The following is a 25,828-nucleotide window of genomic DNA, read 5'->3' as shown; positions in this document are numbered from 1 at the left end:
AAGGGACAGAAAGGGGGGGCTGAGGGGCAGTAAGGGAGCAGGAAATGGTGGAGTGAGAGGTGGAGTTACATATGGAGCATGCCAACAGCCGGAGAAAAAAAAGAATATAAATCTTGATCCAAGGCTCCCCAGTAAATCCTTTGGCTCCATTACTGGAGACGTTTTTGCAGCGGCTTTTGCAGAAAAGGCTTTATGGTATTCGAAGAAGTATGATCCTCCGAATCTAACGGAAAGGTCTAGAATAATTGACATGTAATCATCCAGCTCACGGCGCCGGTCAGGATAGAATTCACAGATGATGGTGAATGGTGAGAGTTTTGAATAAGCGGGAGTTAGATGTTCTGAGGGTAACAAAGATCTGTGCACTGAACCACTCTGGTAGTGGCTGAATCTAGGGTGTTTGTAAGGAGGGAAACCAAATTAATATCTGCACCTGCTAAAATCTGGTGGAGCAGGAAAAGGGAGACAGGCTTGGCGTTGAAGATCAGGGAGTTTTCAGGAGGAGGCGAAGCAACAGCATTGTTTAAAGAAAAAACAGAACTTGCTGAGGGAGGAAGTAAAGGGTGGTTATTAAGAAACTGGACAGCTGGGGGAAAAATGCTGAGGGAGAGTAAGAGGAGGGTGCAGTTATGGGGGCCTGTTGGATGCCCATAGCTGTGGGGAAAGAACAGGAAAAAAGAGCTGGGCCCAGCTGAGATGGGAGTGAGGAGCCTGCTGTGTGGGTTTGCTGGGAACTGGGCATAGAAAGAAGAAATGGAGGAGCCTGTTGCAAGCCTGTGAAGGAGGAAGGGCATGCTGGGATAGAGGAAAGATTGGACAGAAAGGCTGGATGCCCGTGAGAGGCAAAGAATAGGAAGTGGCTGTAGGGGCCTGCTGGACACCCAAAGTTGGAAAGGCAGAAGAAAAGCATGCAGGGGCTTGCTGAACACCTGCATTGGACAGAGAAGGAACTGCTGTGAGGGCCTGCTGGACGCACACAGCGGCCACAGTGGCTGCAGGGGCCTGCTGGACACCTGAATTAGACAAAAAAGGAACCACTGAGGGGGCCTGCGGACACCTGTAGTGGTCCTAGATGTAACTGCCGAGGCTTGCTGGACGTCTGGACTGAGGAGAATAACCTGGGAGGTTATAGTTGAAGGCAAGGCAGGGGCCTGTAGAATACCCGCAGCAGACACTGAAAACCCGGGACGAATCACGGGAGCAGCCGCTTCTGACTGTAAAAAAAAGCCTCAGTACTCACTTGCCCAGGAGCTGCTGTGTGAGCCTTTGATAGATGGCTGCTGTGGTGCCTCCACCCACTGGGTCTTCAGGAGGTGGAGGCGGGGCTTTGAGAGGCTGATTCAGAGGGTGCGGAGGGGACTGGAAAGCGACGATCCGAGGTTTTGTCATAACGCCTGCGACAAGGGGAAATCTGAAGACTAGATAGATACATGTTAAACAGTTTTTCCTTACGTGCTGTCGATTTGAATGGAATATTTTTATTGCGGAGAAACTGCTGAAGCTTTGGGATTGTCCAGTTTTTGATGTCTGAAGCTGGAGCCGATCTAGTATACAGGCGGAAGCTACGGTGAACAGGAGAATGACCGGAATGTTGTGCTGATCTGCAGTTGTGGCGGAGAGCAGGCAAAGGATCCGATGAAGGTGATGGAGAGGCGGACATCTGGGCTGAAAAGGTTGGAGTTGGAAACTGTAGATTGCAGTTGCCTTTGAGTAGATACATCTGAGATGGGGAGAGCTGGTTGAACTGAAAGAAGGGATTTCTGCTACGGGGAATGAGCAAACAATTCGTCGTCCGACGAAACGCAGAAATCCAAAATATTATCCACGATTGTACGAGAACGAATGAATCAAAACGCATACAAGGAGTAAGTGGAGAGAGTATTTATAATGTTTGCAGGAATTAATTGCTGACATGTAAATGGAATGATTCAATTGGTGACGTGGAGATTGGTGCGTGCCCCTCCTCCTTTTAATTATAAATTTCATTTATTTAGCTGAGAATACTGCTGACGCTCAGGGGCGGCAGTAGGGGGGGCTTGAGGGGGGCTTGAAGGGGGCTTGGGGGGGGCTGATTAAAAAGGGATATTATTATTATTATTATTATTTATTTCTTAACAGACACCCTTATCCAGGGTCACTTACAATCGTAAGCAAATACATTTCAAGTGTTACAGTACAAGTAACTCAGATGAATGATTTACTGACATGACAAAGTTGTGTAAGACTTTCCAGACTTCATGTGGGTTTCAACAATCGAAAACCATTCCAGGTATCGTCTACAACAAAGGGACTTTAAATCAGAGACCAACAATACAGTACAGACATTCAACATGAACTCAGGACTGGGTGCTTGCTGTGTGAGCACCCACAACAAACTACTTGCTATTGTGCTGAAGGGGGAACTGTGTTACTACTAGCATTTCCTGGAGGAAACGTACATCTCAGAAACTCGTGTTGATTCCATTTCAGCACGTTCAAAAATTCCTACTAGTTTCTATTAAAAATATATATTATTATTATTATTATTTGTTTATTTAGCAGACGCCTTTATCCAAGGCAACTTATAGAGACTTACAGAGAATTTAGAGAATTTAGTAATTCTTATTGGTTTACTTTTAAGTATTAGATTTATTTTCACTTTTAGTTGTAAACAATCAATGTTATTTAACGATTCTAATTATTTAAACTTCTAACCCTTGCTTAAACGTTTAAATATAACCTGTATTAATATAAACTGTTATAGGACTCAGCAGAACACTCATTGTATATGGCTAAACCCTATTATAACTTCGATCAGAATTAATAAGACTAATTGATTACCCTGCTCCATTTATTAACAGCATGATCTTCAATATTTCAATATGAGCACAGCTTTCATTTCACAGTATTAATACATTTAATAAATGTTAGAATACATCTTTAAATAGAAAGTCATTCAAGTTAATCATTTGAACACATTTATAAATATCCCAGATGTTTCACTGCTATTATGCCATGCCATTTATATTCTGTTAAAACCCCAAAAAGATAACTAGGTAAATAACAGTAACATTTTATACCATCAGAAAGACAAATAACTCTAAATAAATACTCAATACTATTTAAAAATGTCATGGCATAAAACAGTGAATATGCAATGCATTGCATTTAGAAAAAATAATTAAATAGCACAGCACCATAAAATGAACATGGGAAACATTCTAACCAACAACATGTGTGCATTTAAGCAAGGACAACTATAAATGTTGTATTAGCAAGTTAGCAACATAACACATTATAAATATGTGTAAACAGTTAATCAACAATAAGTTATTCACAACTGCAAAATGCAGACAGTCTAAAAGAATTGAATCTGTTCAGTCTTGAACAAAGAAGACTACGCAGCGATCTGATTCAAACGTTCAAAATCCTAAAAGGTATAGACAATGTCGACCCAGGGGACTTCTTTGACCTGAAAAAAGAAACAAGGACCAGGGGTCACAAATGGAGATTTGATAAAGGGGCATTCAGAACAGAAAATAGGAGGCACTTTTTTACACAGAGAATTGTGAGGGTCTGGAACCAACTCCTCAGTAATGTTGTTGAAGCTGACACCCTGGGATCCTTCAAGAAGCTGCTTGATGAGATTCTGGGATCAATAAGCTACTAACAACCAAACGAGCAAGATGGGCCGAATGGCCTCCTCTCCTTTGTAAACTTTCTTATGTTCTTATGCCCCACGCACTCTATCCGTCCTTAGCGCTTAGCCTTAGCCCTTAGCGGTCCATTTATTCAGCGCGTGTCAAGCGCGTCAGGCCCAATTTATTTTCACACGAGCAGTTTATTTTAGACACGCTGTTTAAAAGTGTTTTTTTCACAGTAAAACAGGTTTAAAAGGCACTGCATATCAACAGGACACTCAGTACTGCATCTCCAGCACCACCCCACCCCTCGTTCACTATAGTTTTCAAATAACTCTTAATAATAGTACATACCGATAAATATGATCACTCGTTTTATCACCAAACTCCTCAATAATGTGATCCAAGTCGTTATTTTATTACTATAACATCTAAAAAAAGCTCTGCAAATGTCTGTGATATTCTTTGAGTGCTGGATGCGGAAGCAGCTATCTTGTTTGTTTGTCCGTGTTATCTATGTGGAATCGGGTCTATCAGTATTCATGAGATACGCCCCCTTTTTTTTCGGCTTCTCTCGACTCCTATCAGTCTCACTCGGCCATTGAATGGTTTTCTTAGCTTTTTCCGGAGAAAATACGACTAGAGACCTGTTTTTTGCGTCTTTTTGATGATGTCGGACAGGGTCCGACATTGGACCGGAAAGGAAAAATTGCGATGTCGGACCAGGTCCGACATAGGACTGCAAAGGGCTAGTCCTACTACGTCAGAGGCATTACTCTGCCGGATGAAATGTATGAATAAGGCTCAATTTACGTATTCACTTATTTCAGTTTTAGGGCCAATTTACAGTGCCTTGCATAAGTATTCACCCCCTTTGGACTTTTCCACATTTTGTAGTGTTACAACCTGGAATTAAAATGGATTTAATTGAGATTTTTACAATTTGATTTACGCAACATACACTTTGAAGGTGCAAAATATCTTTTTATTGTGACACAAAAGTTAATTAAACAAAAAAAAAGTCATTTGTTGGTTGCATAAGTATTCACCCCCCTGAGTCAATACTTGGTAGAAGCACCTTTGGCAGCAATTACAGTCTTTTTGGGTAAGTCTCTATCAGCTTTGCACATCTGGATCCTGCAATTTTTGCCCATTCTTCTTGGCAAAATTGCTCAAGCTCTGTCAAGTTGGATGGGGACCGTTGGTGAACAGCAATTTTCAAGTCTTTCCACAGATTCTCAACCGGATTGAGGTCTGGGCTTTGACTGGGCCATTCTAAGACTTTCAGGTTCTTGTTTTTAAACCACTCCAGTGTAGCTTTGGCTGTGTGTTTAGGGTCATTGTCCAGCTGGAAGGTGAACCTCCGCCCCAGTCCCAGGTCTCTTGCAGACTCAAACAGGTTTTCTTCTAGAATTTCCCTGTATTTGGCTCCATAAATCTTGCCCTCAATCCTGACCAGTTTCCCAGTCCCTGCCGATGAAAAGCATCCCCATAACATGATGATGCCATCACCATGCTTCACCGTGGGGATGGTGTTCTCAGGGTGATGAGCAGTGTTGGCTTTGCACCACACATAGCGTTTTGTGCTAAGGCCAAAAAGTTTGATTTTGGTCTCATCAGATCAGAGAAGATTTTTCCACATGTTTGCTGTGTCTCTGTGGCAAAGTGGCTAGTGAAGGGGAACAGGTGTAGCGGTGATGCGATGCAGGAGTGACAGGCAGACAACGGTATACAGTGGGAAAGAAAGTGCTTTATTTATAATCCAGGTCTGGTGACCGTCAACTAATAAACCCCCGGCTATACACACCAATGTGTAAAGCACAGGGATAACAAAACGGGGCACAGTCCCGAACAAAAATAAACACACAGTCACCAGTCCTGGGTGAGTGCAGTCGTGCTGGTGCTTAGTGCAAACACAAGTATTTCGTGACAGTTAGTGCAGTCGTGCTCCGGATTGTGCTGACCCTCGGCGACAGCTCCGGAGATGTGCTCTAACTGTCTGGTGAAGTAAAACACAAACAATTACTACACAGACAAACACAACACAAAAAACACGTATCACGTCTTTTTTTATTATTATTATTATTGAGAGCTCCTCTCTCAGTCCTTCTCTCTCTCGCGCTTTACCCAAAACGAAGGAAAAGAACAGCGTTACCCTGGCCCCTATATGTAATCCCGCATGATATCTAGGTAAATGGTTGCAGCTGCCTTATTACTTGCAGCTGCCCCTCGTTTACCTGTCAAACCAATATGGTCTTACAACAGAGTCTCGCTTCCTTCCAGGCTGACCCACTTCCCGGTCCTGGAAACGAACTGTCAGGCCAGCCCTTCCAGATACTTCTCCTCCCGTTCTTTAGCGCCCTCACAGCTCAGGAGGAAGATTTATCACCAGAACTCATTGTATTTCTGTCACAGTCTCCCACATGCCTTTTGACAAAATCCAAACGGGATTTGATATGGGTTTTTTTCAGCAATGGCTTTCTTCTCGACACTCTTCCATAAAGCCCAGCTTTGTGGAGCGTCCGGGTTATAGTTGTCCCATAGACGGTTTCTCCCATCTCAGCTGTGGATCTCTCCAGCTCCTTCAGAGTTACCATTGGCCTCTTGGTTGCTTCTCTGACTAATGCCCTCCTTACCTGGTCACTGAGTTTTGGTGGACGGCCTTCTCTAGGCAGAGTCGCGGTTGTGCCATATTCTTTCCATTTTTTAATAATGGATTTAACGGTGCTCCAGGGGATGTTCAAAGTTTGGGATATTTTTTTATAACCCAACCATGATTGGTGCTTCTCCAGAACTTTATCCCAGACTTGTTTTGATAGCTCCTTGGTCTTCATGATGCTGTTTGTTTAGATATGCTCTCTAACAAACTCTGTGGCCTTCCAGAAACAGGTGTATTTAATCTGAGATCATGTGACACTTTAATTGCACACAGGTGGACTCCATTCAACTAATTATGTGACTTCTGAAGGCAATTGGTTGCACCAGAGCTTATTTAGGGGTGTCACAGCAAAGGGGGTGAATACTTATGCAATCAAGACTTTTCAGTTTTTTATTTGTAAATAATTTTGAAAAATAAGTAGATTTTTTTCACCACTTCGACATTATGGACTATTTTGTGTAGATCAGTGACAAAAAATCCTAATTAAATCCATTTTAATTCCAGGTTGTAACACTACAAAATGTGGAAAAGTCCAAGGGGGGTGAATACTTATGCAAGGCACTGTAAACACATGTCCTGTCTCAGATGTGCACAGCATGCCTCTTTTAAATTTTGAGAAACTTTCCTTTTTCATTTGGGGGTTGGAAATTTAGAAGAAAGGCGGGTAAAAGTAAACGTGTACAATGCGGGAGGCTGAAGGAAATTCAAATGTGGATTTTTGCAGCCAGCAAGAAGGGTTTCAGACCATAGTGTTTGTTTCTCTCATTACAAAAGAAAACCCAAAAAGAAGTAACGAACAGAAAAGTTATTCCCTTTTTTTGTTAAACTACATTGTTTTGTTCTATCGAATGCAATGCTACTACTGGTCCGTTCTGTACTGGTGTATTGGGACATAATCGTAGAACTGTATAAGAACATGTGGCAAAGTGGTTAACAGTGTGCAGGTGATCAATGAACAGACAGAGAATTATAATCCAGGTGCAAAGTTGTTTAATGGGTTTGTATGTCTAGTGCCTGACAGCAAAACAAACAGTAAACAATAAATGCTGCTAAGTAATACAGCGGTGTGTGTTACTTAAATTGTAATCCCTGGGTTTGTCTCGAAATAATAGTCCTGTTCTTTATACACCCACACGAAACACAAAACACATACACAAGTCTGTTAGTGAGTGAAGTAGTGCTCGTGGTGCAAACACAGTTGTTTGTGATACAAGTGCAGTGCTGTTCCCGGATTGTTGATGGAAAATACTATATACTGACTGCTTCTTTTTTCTTTAATTTCCTGTGCAAACTCCCTGGCCAAACATGTATTTAAGAAAAATCAACCCGTGTTCAGTTGTTAGTGCTGTGAAAGAGCAGGCTCTGCTCCCCCGCTCCATATACAATGGGCTCGCTCCGCTCCACACACAGCCTGGCACCGTGAGCTGTCAAGGCTGATTGATGGGCTATCAGGAGGCTCATTGAAACAATAGAAATGTCAACAGACCGCTCACTTGAGGAATGCAGACTGATATAATCAAACTTCAATACATGTCTGCAAGTCCTGACTGATGAATACAAATAATACCGCAACACCTCATTGTTTTAATATGTTTTCTATGTAGCGGTCGATTTGTCTGCTCCTGGTCGGAATAGGTATGACATTATTTTATCTCTCTAATTTTTGCAGCTACACAATTCTTTCTTTGTCAGGGTAATTGGTACATATATTTAGTAAAAGTCAGGAAAGCACAGCTCTGTATCTTAATATTTAAATTTAAATCCAAAAACCGGTCAAAATGCCCACCTTGCTCGTTCTAGTGTTAATCATGCTGTTTTTTTCTTTATCAGGGTTTTGTGTGCCTGCATACAACCAGATCAGAAAACACGTGTTTGTGAAAACTGTGAAGAGCTGGTCTGAAGCTCAGAGCTACTGTAGAGAGAAGCACACAGACCTGGCCACTGTGCGCAGCCAGGAAGAAGCAAAGCAGCTCTTAACTATTACAGGAGCTTCTCTCGGGGATTCCTGGATCGGGCTGGATCGTGATGACACACAGAACTGGCAGTGGTCTAACAGCGATGATGTCATCTACTCCAACTGGAGGGCAGACCTCTTCTGTGCTTCAGTCAATTCAGAGGGAAAGTGGATTGATTTACCCTGCCACCTTCAGAAAGCCTTCATGTGCTACAAAGGTAAAGGCATAATTATTGCTATATTGCAATTGATTATTCATTTATTTTAGTTATTATAATTATTAAGCATCCATGTGAGGGGAGCTTGTAGAGTTTGCAAATCCACCCACTCCTACAGCTGCTAATATCTCATAAACTATTTCAACTTGCAAATATTTTCAGTCAAAACCTGAATCCAAGTTACCCTTGAAAGGATACAAAAACATATAGTCAATGATGTGTTTGTGTTTCAGAGGCAGTTCCATAAAATACCTACATTTCGTTAGTGATAGAGGGATGGATCTATAACACTGTGTTTCCCCACTCTGGTGAGGTGTAGGGCTGTCAGTTTTACCTTCCCCTCTGGGCTGGGGTTTGCTGTGGTTTGGAGCATTTCCCTGTTAAGGCAATGCACAGTTTATCAGTTTGTCCTGGTCTTAGCTGACACTGTAGATGTCCACTCCAGTACAGTGTCTACAAGTGTGAGAAAGAGCAGTCTGGCCTTATGCAGATCACTTGTCAGTCTCCAATCGTCAAAAATGTCCTGGATATGACTGGTGTGTCCCTCAGTGGTGATGCTCTTTTTAGCTGCTGATAGTTGACGCTAACTTGTGGTGTAAACCATTAGTTCTCAGTTCAAGTTGGCGTGCTTCACCATTGCGCATTGCAGAGTTGTAGACTGGGCTCTGGGCTCTCCAGGGACTTGCCTTCTGGGTTGTGCAGTGTATTCAGGGAGTGAGGTTACACTCTTAGCAGTGCTTGGAACAGCTTCTTGGAGACGTTGGTCTATCCTGGAGCCATGCTACTTCCCTGTAGAGTTTTTACTGAGTCCTTTAGGCTCTCTGCCTCAGTATTGTTCACAATTGGAGAGGTTGTTTTAATTCCAAGTAAAAGTATTTGAGTAAAAATCAGTTCCCGATGACCCTTTCGGAGGCTGCAAATCTCTGCGTTAGCTTTCTCGAGCTCCTCCTCTCCATGTTCTAGCTCTGCATGGAGTCTGGGAATGTCCTCCTCTTGTTGCAGCAGCGTACTTAGTGGTTTATTTGATGCTCCATCTGTTGCTGGAGATCTTCGATCTGTTCCTCTCAGTTCTGTAAATCCTCGGCTGCAGTGCTTAGGTCAAGTTCACCCACTCTCCTCTCCAATCTTGTTACATCAGAAGTAAGGAAGGAAGTTAGGGTTTTTCTTTTGGACCATGTCCTTTTGCCCCACACATCACACACTCAGCGTCATTAAATTAGGGTTTTTAGAGCTAATTGATCTTTTCCTTAATGAGTAACTGGGTTATTCCTAATTTTTGTATCAAAATTAGTTAAATCATTTCTCCATGCAAGTCAAGAAAAAAAGAGAATTCCACAAACGATTGGTTATCTGACTATGTTCAAGGCGTCTGAACTTTGTAGTTTAACAATAATAGTAAAACTGATTTAAAGGATAATGCAAATAATAAAGGTAATAACAGCTTCAAATATTGACTGTAGAAAATATTAAAACAGACAGTTAAATAATCAAGCTCCGGAACATGTTAGCCGTCTAGTTAATACACTCAACAACAGACAGTACAAACAAACACTCCCGATTTATTTCATCAACAGTACGGGTCCTTCCAGGTCAATGACACAACCAAAATGAAGGAACAGATAACATTGCTTTGACCCCTATTTACATCGTCACTCATGACCCCTTGGTGAACGATTGCAGTTGCTTTTTATGATCTGCAGCTGCCACATCATTTCCCCTACAGGTCAATGAATTAGTGAACCGAAGCTCTGTCTCTTTTCTATGTGACCGACTTCTTTTTACCCCTCGGAATTAAGTGTCAAGCCACATAGTCCAGAGTTCCCTGTTCCTGTTACTTCCTCATGAAGCCAATGACGCTTCTTTGAAAATGGCTGCCTGTATGTCATGGATGATTCAAGACTGGACAGGAAGGTTTTGGTACTTTTCTCAGCAGTCAGTCACGTTGCTGCTTGTGTATTCGGGCAGTGATGTCTTTGTTTCTCATTTCTCAGCAGTCAGTCACGTTGCTGCTTGTGTATTCAGACAGTGATGTCTTTGTTCCTCTTTTCTCAGCAGTCAGTCACGTTGCTGCTTGTGTATTCGGGCAGTGATGTCTTTGACTGCTGAGAAAAGAGGAACAAAGACATCACTGCCCAAATACACAAGCAGCAACGTGACTGACTGCTGAGAATTGGAACAAAGACATCACTGCCCGAATACACAAGCAGCAATGTGACTGACTGCTGAGAAAAGAGGAACAAAGACATCACTGTCCGAATACACAAGCAGCAACGTGACTGACTGCTGAGAAATGAGGAACAGAGACATCACTGCCTGAATACACAAGCAGCAACGTGACTGACTGCTGAGAAAAGAGAAAAAAAGACATCACTGTCTGAATACACGTTGCCGCTTGTGTACTCGGGTAGACACATCTTTTGCTGGTGATTTTAATACACTCATCACTATACTGTACTCATTTAAGACACAGTCTATTTGAGAAGCAAAAAATGGTTCAGAAAGTGCGGCTTAAATTTGAAGGAAAATGGTATATTAAAATATAGACAAATATTATTGATGGTTATTATGATTTCCATTACATGAGAGTAGATTTTAAAACTTCATGCTGATTTGAACTCGGCTCTTGCCAAGATAAGCACCAACTAAGACGTAGCTTCACAGTAAACTAATGTGATCCATATGTGTCTCCATCCATTTGTGTTTCCTTCCATATTTCCTTCTGTCTGGTGTTAATGGCTGAAGTGTAATGCTGGTTCCAGGGATCAGCTTATTTTGCCTCCCTGGCGCATCAGCACACACAACGGCTGCGATGCTGGCTCCGGGGATCAACCACAGTGCGGCCTCCCCAGCGCATCAGCATGACAACCGTCTGGATTGAACTAAGTAGGGTACATCTCTGGGGTCTTCAAGTGGGCACCTTCCATCCTCAGTGTTTCGTCGACTAGCCCACGACACCTCAAGAGGGCTCGACTGTGATTCTGGTGTCCCAGCATCACCCCCCTCCATCCCCCACTCAACTCAGCCCAGCTTACTTACCTGTACATCAGCGTTTCTTTCTTTCTATTGTGCTTGAGATCCCCAGCCAGAATCTTTCCGTCTCAACCACAGCCAGTTGCTGCTCCTCTCTGCTGCTTCAGATAAGTTCTTCGCTGTGCAACGCCACTCTTGGCCACTGAATCCGACGTATCTGAGAAACCGGGTTGTAGAGTGTGCCACAAATCCTCGACAACCCACTTCCACTGGGTAAACCCGGACTCTCCATCCTCACTGTTCCGTTTCAGTGGCGAGTTGAGCATAGCGCAGTTTATTCCTCTCATACACCTCATCTACAGCATCCTCCCATGGCACTGTTAACTTTACCAGGTGAACAAGGTGTGCTGATCCAGACCACAAGACAATATCTAGTCAAAGGTTAGTGGTGGCAAAAAAATAAGCCGTTGACCAACATCTGCCAGCATTTTCCAGTCTCTAGCAGCTTCCAGTTGTCCTGGGCGAGGATTGGTTTTAACACCTTTACTTGGTGGTTGCTCTCCTGGGCGGAGGAATGTTGTCTTTTGTGTGTAATGTTTTGATGGAACAGGTGGCAACTTATTGGTCATGTTACGCTTGTCTTCCAATGCTAAGGCCAAACATCGCAGCACCTGGTCATGGCGCCAAGTAAACCGTCCTTGGCTGAGAGCCACCTTACATCCTGTCAAAATGTGCCTTAATGTTGCAGGTGATGAACACAAAGGATATGAGAGATCCTCTCCTACCCAGAGGTTTAGGTTCTGTGGTGATGGGAGAACATCATATGTTGACCTGATGAGGAAACTGATCCTATTCTGTTCCATTGACCATAGGTCTTGCCAGCCAATCTTGCGTTGTTCCACACTCTCCCATCTCATCCATTCTCCCTGCTTGGCCTGGGAAATGGCCTTTATACACCTCATCCTCTCCTCCTGCACCTCGTTGACTACCAGCTTCCTCCTTTGAGCTGGGGCTGCCTTGTGCCATGTAGGAGGAGCTGAACTGAGACCAAGACCCCCTCTTCCATGCTGAACTTGCTCCATGATATCACCGATTCGAAGGGCAGCCTTTGCATCTTCCACAGATTTCTTTGCCGCCCACTTTCTTCCACTTTTCAACACAGGTGCTGCCTCCCTTACGCATTTGTCGCGTGACTCTACTAATGTCATTTCCAGTCTGACCTTGGCGCACTTAAACTCCTCGGTTACAGGGGAGACTGGTAGCTGCAGTATTCCTTTACCATAAAGTCCCACTCTGCTGAGGCAGCGTGGAACTCCCAACCATTTCCTGATGTATGAACTGATTAAAGCTTCCAGCTTCTCTACTGTTGTCAAAGAAACCTTGTACACAGTCAGTGGCCACAGCAACCTCGGCAGTAGACCAAACTGAAAGCACCAGAGTTTTAGTTTGCCTGGTAGAGCGCAGCTGTCTATGCTCTTTAACCCTTCCACTGCTTGTTGTCTAACTTCTCCCACACAAACTGTGTCCTTTAGATCCCCGTCGTACCATCTCCCAAGACTCTTCACTGGCTTCTCAGACACTGTTGGTATTGCCTCACCATTAATGAAGAATGTTTTATCTACTACTTTGCCTTTAATTATAGAGATGCTCCTTGATTTAGTGGGCTTGAATTGCATTCGTGCCCATTCAAAGTTATTGGTTAATTTGCCCAATAACCGATTAGTGCAGGCTACTGTTGTAATCATGGTTGTCATGTCATCCATGTATGCTCGAATTGGTGGTAGTCGCATTCCAGAAGCCAAGCGCTCTCCTCCTACTACCCATTTTGATGCCCTAATGATTACTTCCATTGTCATGGTAAAAGCCAGTGGAGAAATGGTGCGTCCTGCCATTATTCCAACCTCTAGGCATTGCCATGTAGTGCTGAATTCAGAGGTTGAAAAAATAAATTGCAAATCTCCAAAGTAGGCTTTCACTAAATTTGTTATTGTAATCGGTACACTGAAAAAATCAAATGCTGCCCAAAGTAGTTCATGTGGCACTGAACCATATGCATTAGCCAAATCCAGGAATGTCACATGAAGCTCCTTCCTCTCCTTTTTAGCTGATTGAATTTGTTGCCAGACTACATTGATGTGTTCTAAGCATCCTGGGAAACCTGGAATGCCCGCTTTTTGTATTGAAGTGTCAATGAAGCAGTTCTTTAATAGGTAAGTTGACAATCTCTGAGCAATAATGCTGAAGAAAATCTTGCCTTCTACGTTTAATAGGGAAATAGGACGGAATTGACTGATACTTGTAGAATCTTTTTCTTCAGGTATAAAGACTCCACCTGCTCGGCGCCATGCTCTTGGTACAACCTGTTTTTCCCATGCCACTTTCATCAATTTCCCCAGAATTCGTAGAACTCCTGAAGCACTCTTGTACACTCTGGTGATGATGAAGCCCTTGCTTTTTTCACCGCTTGCTCTACTTCTTTCCACTTAGGTGCACAGTCCTCCATTTGGTATTCTGGTGGATTGATAGGTGGGATGTCTGACGGAATTGACATAGGCTCCTGCCTTTTTGAATCTGTATGTGTTTCCTCCAAATATCTCTCCAGCTCAACCTTAGATGCTTTTAGTGTGCCATTCTTCTCACTGGTGAATAACTTCTTTACAAATTTGAATGGGTCTTTATAAAAGTTAGCTCTCGCACGCTTCTTCTTTTTGTAGTGTTTCCGTAGGCGCTCAGCTCTGCGCAATGTTGCAAGTTTATCTTTTATGACCCTTTGTAAGAGATTGAGTCCCTCCTTCTGACTTTGTTCTGCTCTTCTCCATTGCTTCCTCAGCTGTCTCCTTTCTCTAACTAAGCGTTCAATCTCCTGTTGCCATCTAGACTTTCCAGGAGAAGTTTGTACTTTTTCCTTCCTTTTTTCAACTCTAAACCTCTCACTTCCATATGCGTCTGACCGGGTTGACAAGGATCATTAAGTTCATCACTAACTGTGTCCATGCAAGTCGTCCTCACGTCTATGACGGGGGTGCTGATATCCTGCGAACTGTGGTTTGCTTCCTGTCACTGGATTTCATTCGACTGACTTGACTGACTTTGTAAGAAGTACTGATCAATGCGAGGCCCTTGTCCCTTCTCCCTCAAGCATTTTATTCTCCCTTGATGAATCTTCAAACCCCTGACCGTTGTCGCCTTGCTCCAGCCGCAGACACAAACCTGGAGTTCCATGTCTTTGCTAACTGCAGATCTTGAACTAGTCTTTTGTGAAGTACTCTCCATACTCATATCCGTTTCCGTTCCTAAGTCGTTACCCGTGTTGTCTAACGTTGAGTCATCTTCCACCCCCGCTCTCAGACTCTAGGGGTATTTTTCTCTTTAATTTCTTAGAAGCCTTGGGTGTCTCTAGCATCCTGTAAACACAGAGCTGGATACTGCCGACAAGGGTAGCTAACCCTTACCAGCCCCAATGGGGTCTTTTTCCTCCTGTCAGCTGTCTCTCCAGGCTGTCACAAGGTCTTTCCCTTGTTGCCAGCTGCACTATTCACAGCAGTCGCTGGATGTATACAGATCTTCATGATTTCCATTACACGAGAGTAGATGTTAAAACTTCATGCTGATTTGAACTCGGCTCTCGCCAAGATAAGCACCAACTAAGACGTAGCTTTACAGTAAACTAATGTGATCCATATGTGTCTCCATTCATTTGCGTTTCCTTCCATATGATGATGTAGATATCCTTCTGTCTGGTGTTAATGGCTGAAGTGTAATGCTGGCTCCAGGGATCAGCTTATTTTGCCTCCCTGGCGCATCAGCACACACAACGGCTGCGATGCTGGCTCCGGGGATCAACCACAGTGCAGCCTCCCCAGCACATCAGCATGACAACCGTCTTGATTGAGCTAAGTAGGGTACATTTCTGGGGTCTTCAAGTGGGTAAAAGTAAAAGTTTAGTAAGGAGAAATGAGGGGAAAACATAATAGGCAATAGAAGAGGCATAAGGATTCTACTCAACAAACTACAAATAGAACACAATCTAGTTCATAAATCGAGGTTGTTACACAGGCAAATGATTTATTAGGAATCTATTAAAACAAGGGGATTTATTAAACATGCATTCAATCTAATAGTATGTTCAGAAAAATAAAAACAAGCAATGTAAAAACATCAGAATGTCAACATAAACAATGAAGCAGGCAATACATTAAAACAATTGCACAGTCAATATTTCATTGAGCAACGTTACGACAAACAAGGCATTTAGACAACAATATATCAATGAACTAACTAATAACATTCGAGTCAAAGCAACTTCTATAGATTTCACTGTAAGAGATTCTCTTCTAATCGCTTAGCTTCAAAACTGTAAATTGCATGCAATTACAATAGAAACTCCTTCATAGCTTACCATACACAAAACAAGGTTTTCGGCTCTTCAAATGCAATGTTCTACTAGCGAAACATCTGCCTCCGTATCTTAAAATATTTTCCACTAGTACTGCAGACGACATTGTATTACTTACATAAGCCATTCTCTAAAATGACTTCACAATGAATACCGCTGGGAACTCCCATCCATGGTCATCAGTGGAATAGCCTTGACTCGAACTGATGACCACCAGGCTATAGGGTGCATTCTGCACTCCACACGGAGTGCCTTTACCGAATGTGCCACTCGAGAGCCCCTGCCCCTTATTTTTAAACAACACAAACATGTACTTGACTGTAGACAAGACACAGTTTGTGATAAATTGTAGAATTGATTAAAACACACCGTTTGTTTTGGGTTTAGAGCCAGCTCACCTCCACAGCTCCCAGCCTCTCAGCTACTGTTTGTTTGTGTTTACAGAGACCACCAACATCACTGAGAGATACACCCTGATTGAAGAACTGAAAACCTGGACTTATGCTCAGCAATACTGTAGAGAACACCACACCGACCTCGTCAGTATAAAGAACGCCAGTGAAAATGAAGAAATACTGAAGAAAGCGCAGGGCAAGCCCTTCTGGATAGGCCTGTTCAATGAGCCCTGGAAGTGGTCACACCAGGGGGATAACTACACATTTCACAGCTGGAGCAACGGGGAACCAAACAATGTGGGAGGGGATGAGAACTGTGTGGCGATGAGTAAGACTGGTGGATGGAATGACTATGGCTGCAAAAATCAGAATTCCTTCTTCTGCTGTGAGGGTGAGGACCCTGTTCAGACTGTGTTCTCATTTAATTCAGTGTAAACCTTCAGGTTGAAAGAGGGAAGCATGATTAGATCTCTTCAATAGGTCCTGGTGGTGACAAATCTACCAGTTTCCACTTTGAGATTCAATCATAGAGAATCAATCATAGTCTAAATGGGGTAAAAGGGTAAACAAAACACCAGTTATATTTCCTTAGGCTTTAAGGTATTGTGCTGTGCTGTGCAATATCCTATAATAACAAGACATGTACCTTTACACATTCTAAAATAACATTAGCATTAATTGACAGTGAATTGAGTGTTTCTCACAATGATTTATTTGGCTAGCTGGTGTTTCCATGACCTTCGTCACTCATGCCAGAATGTTACTCATGTTATAGTACAGACCACAAGCATGTTGTTAGTATATTTATAATCACCATACAGTTCTACTAGTATCCCTGATTCTTACAAGACCAGTAATCTGTGACTTTTGGTTCCATTTCCAGTGGAAATCTTTTCTGTGAAGAACACGTTTTCACTCATCTTTATTGTGCTGTCCCCTCTCCCCAGGCGGCTCCTCTGGTCAGTGTTTCTATGAAAGAACTGGGAAGACATGGCAGGGAGCTCAGAGCTACTGCAGAAACCAAGGCAGAGACCTGCCCAGCATTCAAGACCAGGCCAGGGTTAATAAGCTTATAGGTCTTATACCTTCAACTAGTAACTCGGGTCACTGGATCGGGCTGTATCATGACAAGGAGAACTGGCAGTGGTCCAGTGGAGGTGATGTCATCTACTCCAACTGGGAACCATACCTCTTCTGTGCTTCAGTCAATTCAGAGGGAGAGTGGGATGATTCACTCTGCCATCAGATAAACTATTTCATGTGCTATAGCGGTGAGTTGAGATTCAATTCCTTTGTTAATGAAACAGCTGACTGGACTGAGGGTTGAAGCCAGGTCCCCTGGATACTGCACAGGGGCCATAATCTTGAAACGTTCAAAAGAAGAAACACCTTCTTAAATACAGTGTTTCTAAGTTTGTTATTAAGAAACATGTTAAGAAGATTTGTTATTCATACATATTTTCTTCTTATTTTTTTTCCTTCATAAGAAACATAAGAAAATGTGTATTCTTCAAAGACAGTTCTTATTTTTGTGTTTATATTCTATATATTCCTGATAGCAAAATCCTTGTCTTAAATATGTAGCACTTATTAGATGTGTAGAATAAATATGTTTAACAGTTAAAATAACTATTTGTATTAGCATAAAAGGTGATTAAAGGGGGTGTAGTTTTGCTGTATTATGTGTAGTGGGCTGGCCTTCACACACATGAATGTATATCACACACATACATGTATAGTGATTGAACCAACTGTATATATGGGTAATTGTATGTGAAAAACAATGTGTAAAAAATAATGTAATTGTATGTCAAAATAATGTGATATCTTGTAAGTCGCCCTGGGTAAGTGCGTCTGCTAAGAAATTAATAATAATAATAATAATAATAATAATAATAATAATAATAATAATAATAATAATAATAATAATAATAATAATAATGGGTCTGACAGGTATTGTGCAATATATAAAAGTTGCATTTCCATGTTACAAGTTATTTTCAGTCACCATGAGCAAAGGATCTGACAGACTGATAGCACAACATGTGCTCGGTTGGCAGGTGCTTCCATAACCAACACTAGGCTACATAAATGCCATGTTTCATGAGGTACAGCCTCCACAGTGATGAGCCAGTCTTGTTGCTCGTGACAAATGTAACTTGTATTTCTCTTTAAACAGTGTTGTTGTGTTCAAGGACTGGTGGTAGAGTTTGTTTTTAGAAATTGAGGTTAGCAGTTTTATCATCCCGCTTATCATACACTGGCAATCTTATGACACCACCGTGTACAATAAGACTGTACAATAACAACGATTATAGGAAATTATTGTTCACCATGTATAATAAAAATAAAAATAATAAATACCACAGCCACCTGAACTAAGCAGTCATTGCACTGCCTCAGTAGGGTGCTCATTATCATGCAGTCGACCCTCTCGGAGCTTTAGAATGTTGAAACTGTCATTGGAACATGCTTACTTCGAAACAGACAAATAGCAGCCAGTACAAAAAAGACATGAAAGCACATGGGAGGGAAATGTGCTCCTAATGATACTGTTTGCTTCATATTGATTGTGCACCGACTGTGAGGAAATTATGAATGGTCAATTTGATAAAGAACAGTCATTATTCCTAAATCATTAAATAGACTCCCCCATCCCCCACTTTGCTATAAAATGCTTTTCAGACATAAATTAAAGAGACTCCTATGCACTGCTAGAGATGCTGCTTTTCATGACCTTGATAGCTGAGCCGGGTGTGACTCGGGTTCAATCACTATACAACAGGAGATCTGACATTGATTTTGATCTGCTGTTTGTGTTTACAGAGACCAGCAACATCACTGAGAGATACACCCTGATTGAAGAACTGAAAACCTGGACTGAAGCTCAGCAATACTGTAGAGAACACCACACCGACCTCGTCAGTATAAAGAACGCCAGTGAAAATGAAGAAATACTGAAGAAAGCGCAGGGCAAGCCCTTCTGGATAGGCCTGTTCAATGAGCCCTGGAAGTGGTCACACCAGGGGGATAACTACATATTTCACAGCTGGAGCAATGGGCAACCAAACAATTGGGGAGGCGATCAGAACTGTGTGATGATGAGTAAGACTGGTGAATGGACTGACTATGGCTGCAACAATCCGATCTCCTTCTTCTGCTGTGAGGGTGAGGACCCTGTTCAGACTGTGTTCTCATTTAATTCAGTGTAAACCTTCAGGTTGAAAGTGGGAAGCATGATTAGATAACAGTTTCCACTTTGAGAATCAATCACAGGCTCCCTGCTCAGGCTGATGGGATGGTCAATATCCTTCCAGAGGTAATGGGGTGATATGGATTGCAGCTATCAGTACCCCTTGTTCTGCTGTGACTGAAGGCTCCCTGTTCAGTCTGTGCTCTTGTTCAGCTCAGTGTTTGTACCCCAGTCTGTGAGCAGGGACTCAGAGGCTCAGTCCATCTGATCCTACAGTAGCTGTCTGACCTCCAGAGCAGGGCAGGGTGTAGCATAGAGATCTGAAGAACCAGAAACCAGCCCGGTCATTAAGAGCGTGAGAGGGGACAGCTACCCCTCATTGTTATACCCAGGAGAGACATACATTCTTACTGTCTATTTATTATATTTATTTGAAAACAATAAACCATGTCATTCTCAGCATTGTCCTGGTGGAGACAGCAGCACAGTTTCATTTAAATGCTTTTGAACAATACACTTGAAACAGGAAACACTAAATCTTGTTGTTGTGTGTTTTCTTTACAGATTCAGACCCCACAAGCTCCCCTTCCACTCCGGTCTCTCAAGGTATGCAGTGTAATCACTTCAGTGGATTCACAACCCACTGCAGGAATCTGGCTTTGTTATAAACATTTTTTCTCTTTTTTTTTTCTTTTTAATGAAGGAGAATCCTCGAGCCCCCCTTCCACTCCGGTCTCTCAAGGTAAGTGCAGTTTGGCAGTTTGTTTAGTGTGATTGACAGCCCAAACCATGAATCTTAGTGTTTTATCAACCTCACTAATTTAACAGTTTGTTCACCATTGCCCTGGTGATGACAGCACCACACACACACACAATGTCACTCAAATATATTTAAACAGTAATGTAGAAAGGCAAATGATGTATTTTTACCTCCTGCAAATCCAAACCTCTCAAGCCTTCTCTCAACACCAGCCTTTACAGGTATGGAGTGTATCAGAACAGTTTGAATGTGGCTTTGTAATAAATTACTTATTGTTTGAATGTATTAGTATTTATTTGTCCTGGTGGAGACAGCAGCATAGACACAGTTTCATTGAAATGCATTTGAACAATACACTTGAAACAGATAACACTAAGGGGTAGATGCACTGAGATGGGCCAGTCAGAGCGCGAACATATTGCAATTTGCTTTTTCATTACAACATACATTACATTTTTTCATACTACTAAGAGAAAACATGTTAACGAAAGAGCCGCAATATATTAATTTAAATATGTGTTGCGTCTTCTTAGTACAATCTCTAGCATTATACATTGCGAGAGTCGGGCGACGTTGTCCAAATAAATAGCAGCAATTGAGTTGTGGTTTGCTGCAGCAGAGGGTGCCCGAAGGATAACATCTATACATGCAAGGCTGCAGAATCAAAATAACATGGTGTTTGTTATATATATATATATATATATATATAAGAGAGAGACTTTGACGGTCCTTTATTGAAACATTTGGAAAAACATTAAATAGAATAATTTACAATAAAAACACAAAATTCCTTTTTTAAAAACAGATCTTAATTTTATATATATACAGTACTGTGCAAAAGTTTTAGGCAGGTGTGAAAAAATGCTGTAAAGTAAGATTGCTTTCAAAAATAGACATGTTAATAGTTTATATTTATCAATTAACAAAATGCAAAGTGAGTGAACAGAAGAAAAATCTACATCAAATCAATATTTGGTGTAACCACCCTTTGCCTTCAAAACAGCATCAATTCTTCTAGGTACACTTGCACACAGTTTTTGAAGGAACTCGGCAGGTAGGTTGGCCCAAACATCTTGGAGAACTAACCACAGTTCTTCTGTGGATTTAGGCAGCCTCAGTTGCTTCTCTCTCTTCATGTAATCCCAGACAGACTCGATGATGTTGAGATCAGGGCTCTGTGGGGGCCATACCATCACTTCCAGGACTCCTTGTTCTTCTTTACGCTGAAGATAGTTCTTAATGACTTTTGCTGTATGTTTGGGGTCATTGTCATGCTGCAGAATAAATTTGGGGCCAATCAGATGCCTCCCTGATGGTATTGCATGATGGATAAGAATCTGCCTGTACTTCTCAGCATTGAGGAGACCATTAATTTTGACCAAATCCCCAACTTCATTTGCAAAAATGCAGCCCCAAACTTGGAAGGAACCTCCACCATGCTTCACTGTTGCCTGCAGACACTCATTCGTGTACTCCAGCTCTCCAGCCCTTCGGCAAACAAACTGCCTTCTGCTACAGCCAAATATTTCAGATTTTGACTCATCAGTCCAGAGCACCTGCTGCCATTTTTCTGCACCCCAGTTCCTGTGTTTTCGTGCATAGTTGAGTCGCTTGGCCTTGTTTCCACGTCGAAGGTATGGCTTTTTGGCCGCAAGTCTTCCATGAAGGCAACTTCTGACCAGACTTCTCCGGACAGTAGATGGGTGTACCAGGGTCCCACTGTTTTCTGCCAATTCTGAGCTGATGGCACTGCTGGACATCTTCCGATTGCGAAGGGAAGTTAGCATGATGTGTCTTTCATCTGCTGCAGTAAGTTTCCTTGGCTGACCACTGCGTCTACGGTCCTCAACGTTGTCCGTTTCTTTGTGCTTCTTCAAAAGAGCTTGGACAGCACATCTGGAAACCCCTGTCTGCCTTGAAATTTCTGCCTGGGAGAGACCTTGCTATTGCAGTATAACTACCTTGTGTCTTGTTGCTGTGCTCAGTCTTGCCATGGTGTATGACTTTTGACAGTAAACTGTCTTCAGCAACCTCACCTTGTTAGCTGAGTTTGGCTGTTCCTCACCCAGTTTTATTCCTCCTACACAACTGTTTCTGTTTCAGTTAATGATTGTGTTTCAACCTACATATTGAATTGATGATCATTAGCACCTGTTTAGTATAATTGTTTAATCATACACCTGACTATATGCCTACAAAATCCCTGACTTTGTGCAAGTGTACCTAGAAGAATTGATGCTGCTTTGAAGGCAAAGGGTGGTCACACCAAACATGGATTTGATTTAAATTTTTCTTCTGTTCACTCACTTTGCATTTAGTTAATTGATAATTATAATCTATTAACATGTCTATTTTTTAAAGCATTGTTACTTTACAGCATTTTTTCACACCTGCCTAAAACATTTGCAAAGTACTGTATATATATATATATATATATATATATATATATATATATATATATATATATATATATATATATATATATATTAGTCATCTCCAAAATTATTGGCACCCTTGATAAAGATGAGCAAAAAAAGGTTGTATAAAATAAACAACACCAAGGTAATGAGCTATATTTTATGCTCAAATATATGGGAAAACCATATTTTTTATTCTAATACAATTGCTCAGAGTTTTTTTTATTAACAAGTAATAAAAAATGTTCTCAAAAAGATAGGTGTCAGAATTATTGGCACCCCTAAAGTTTCTTATAAATAAAATCAAACAAAATTAAGTTTAAGTTCATCTCAGGAAGAAGGAACTGTATTGTGGCCTTCCATGGCTTCTTGTTTCACTGGGGTATAAAAATGAGGTAACACGAATATGAAATCCATTTGTCATCCATCACCATGGGGAAAGGAAAAGAACTCACAAATGAAAAGAAACAAATGGTTGTTGACCTTCATAAATCAGTCAATGGGTATAATAGCTAACAATAGCTAAAAAACTAAATATACCACTTACGACTATTAGGGCAATAATTAAGTTCAAAACCACTGGAACAGTGGTAAACTTGCCTGGTAGAGGACGCAAGTGTATCTTACCCCCACGCACAGTGAGGCAGATGGTTCGGGAGGCAAAGGGAAATCCAAGGGCCACAGCTGGAGAATTACAGAACTTGGTTGCATCTTGGGATCACCAAGTCTCCAAATCTCCAATCAGACACCACCTCCATGCCAATAGGCTATTTGGAAGGGTTGCCAGAAAAAAGCCTTTACTGTAAGCACCTGGAGTTTGCTAAACGGCATTGGCACTTCGATTGGAACCGGGTGCTATGGTCAGATGAGATGAAAATAGAGCTCTTTGGCCACGCACACCAGGGGTGGGTTTGGCGTCGAAAGAAGGATGCATTTGCAGAAAAGAACCTCATACCTACTGGCAGCAGTGTGGAGTAGTGGTTAGGGCTCTGGATTCTTGACCGGAGGGTCATGGGTTCAATCCCCGGTGGAGGACACTGCTGTTGTACCCTTGAACAAGGTACTTTACCTAGATTGCTCCAGTAAAAACCCAGCTGTATAAATGGGTAATTGTATGTAAAAATAATGTGATATAATTGTAACAATTGTAAGTCACCCTGGATAAGGGCGTCAGCTAAGAAATAAATAATAATAATACCGTAAAATATGGTGGTGGATCTTTGATGTTATCGGTCTGTTTTGCTTTCACTGGTCCCGGGGCCCTTGTTAAGGTCAACGGCATCATGAACTCTACCCAGTACCAGGACATTTTAGTCAAAAACCTGGTTGCTTCTGCCAGGAGGCTGAAACTTGGCTGCAAGTGGATCTTCCAGCAAGACAATGACCCCAAGCACACATCCAAATCCACAAAGAAATGGTTAATTGACCACAAAATCAATATTTTGCAATGGCCATCTCAGCCTCCGGACTTGAACTCCATTGAAAACCTGTGGTTTCAATTGAAGAGGGCAGTCCATAAGCAGACCGAAGGATATCAAGGATCTGGAAAGATTCTGTATGGAGGAATGGTCGAAGATCCCTCCCAATGTGTTCTCCAATCTCATTTAACATTATAGAAAAAGACTCAGTGCCGTTATCCTTGCAAGGGGAGGGTGCACAAAGTACTGAAAACAAGGGTGCCAATAATTGTGACACTTCATTTTTTTGGAAATAAATTTATAATTTGAGAAATGTTTAATTTTGGTTGATTCCATTGACTCATTAATAAAGTCAAATATATTCCATATGTTGAAAAATTACAATATAGCTCAGTACTGGTATTTATTTTATACAGTCTTTTTTGTTCATCTCTATCAAGGGTGCAAATAATTTTGGAGGTGACTGTATATGCAAATACACACATTAATTTCACACAAAAAAACTGTAGCTCTCCGTCCTCCCCCAGCACACACAATCCCTCATTCATACACCAACACTGCTGAAAACTCTGCAGATCATGGTGTGGAAGGGTGAGGAATTCAGAAATTTGTCGTGCTAAACACCACTCGGTGTTAATTATTGTTTATTATTATTTGTTACTAATGGTCTGTCGTTCCCAGATACCAGCAATGGTAACTAAGAATGGCCATATAGACACTTGCAGGTGCATAAATAAATAATAATCAAAAACAGAAGGTACAAAGAAAAAGAGAAAATAATACACTTCTAATCAAAACTACAAAATAAAGTTGCTGCACTCCGCAGCATTTCCCGGACCGTCGCTAGCCGTATGGCCCGGGTCTCCGTCCTATACCTCTATCGTTCCCTCCACCTATTCTTATACCCTGTTGGGGGTCTGCCCAAGGGTTCCCCTCGCTCTTTTTTATATTCTTCCCTTTGTTTTTCTTTTGTTTTCTTTCTCCGTCCGTTCACAGTCTCTTAGAGCAGTGCTTCCGCTAGACAATTGTTGGTCTGGAGGGGCAGATCTGAGGGAACAACAGAACGTTATTTTATAGGTCCAGCAATCCCCCAAGGCCCGCCTCTCAGCCACTCAGAGAGAGGGAAAGCCAACACACCCTCTTCCCCACCTCTTCGTGTCATCGCCATGACTGACAGGCAGATCTTACGAGGCTGCTGCCCTCTTCCTGCAGCACCATACATACAGTGCCTTGCGAAAGTATTCGGCCCCCTTGAACTTTGCGACCTTTTGCCACATTTTAGGCTTCAAACATAAAGATATGAAACTGTAATTTTTTGTGAAGAATCAACAACAAGTGGGACACAATCATGAAGTGGAACGAAATTTACTGGATATTTCAAACTTTTTTAACAAATAAAAAACTGAAAAATTGGGCGTGCAAAATTATTCAGCCCCCTTAAGTTAATACTTTGTAGCGCCACCTTTTGCTGCGATTACAGCTGTAAGTCGCTTGGAGTATGTCTCTATCAGTTTTGCACATCGAGAGACTGAAATTTTTGCCCATTCCTCCTTGCAAAACAGCTCGAGCTCAGTGAGGTTGGATGGAGAGCATTTGTGAACAGCAGTTTTCAGTTCTTTCCACAGATTCTCGATTGGATTCAGGTCTGGACTTTGACTTGGCCATTCTAACACCTGGATATGTTTATTTGTGAACCATTCCATTGTAGATTTTGCTTTATGTTTTGGATCATTGTCTTGTTGGAAGACAAATCTCCGTCCCAGTCTCAGGTCTTTTGCAGACTCCATCTTTCTTCCAGAATGGTCCTGTATTTGGCTCCATCCATCTT

At 41.9% G+C, this 25,828-nt stretch overlaps 1 protein-coding gene across 1 annotated transcript in view; it reads left to right on the top strand.

The window, feature by feature from the left end:
* The first annotated feature begins 597 nt into the window (after positions 1 to 597).
* The window catches only part of LOC131709433 (macrophage mannose receptor 1-like), a 43,424-nt gene continuing 18,193 nt past the window's right edge, over positions 598 to 25,828 (top strand). Inside the window, exons 1-7 of the mRNA XM_059011970.1 lie at positions 598 to 610; positions 8,110 to 8,451; positions 16,262 to 16,603; positions 17,160 to 17,483; positions 19,039 to 19,380; positions 19,970 to 20,011; positions 20,109 to 20,147. Coding sequence (XP_058867953.1) covers positions 598 to 610; positions 8,110 to 8,451; positions 16,262 to 16,603; positions 17,160 to 17,483; positions 19,039 to 19,380; positions 19,970 to 20,011; positions 20,109 to 20,147 — 1,444 coding nt within the window. The remainder of the gene's footprint in view (positions 611 to 8,109; positions 8,452 to 16,261; positions 16,604 to 17,159; positions 17,484 to 19,038; positions 19,381 to 19,969; positions 20,012 to 20,108; positions 20,148 to 25,828) is intronic.

This window comes from Acipenser ruthenus, chromosome 43, assembly GCF_902713425.1.
Source record: "Acipenser ruthenus chromosome 43, fAciRut3.2 maternal haplotype, whole genome shotgun sequence".
Taxonomy (NCBI): domain Eukaryota; kingdom Metazoa; phylum Chordata; class Actinopteri; order Acipenseriformes; family Acipenseridae; genus Acipenser; species Acipenser ruthenus.
The sequence above is the reverse complement of the archived record's forward strand: the minus strand, read 5'-3'. Positions and strand labels throughout refer to the sequence as shown.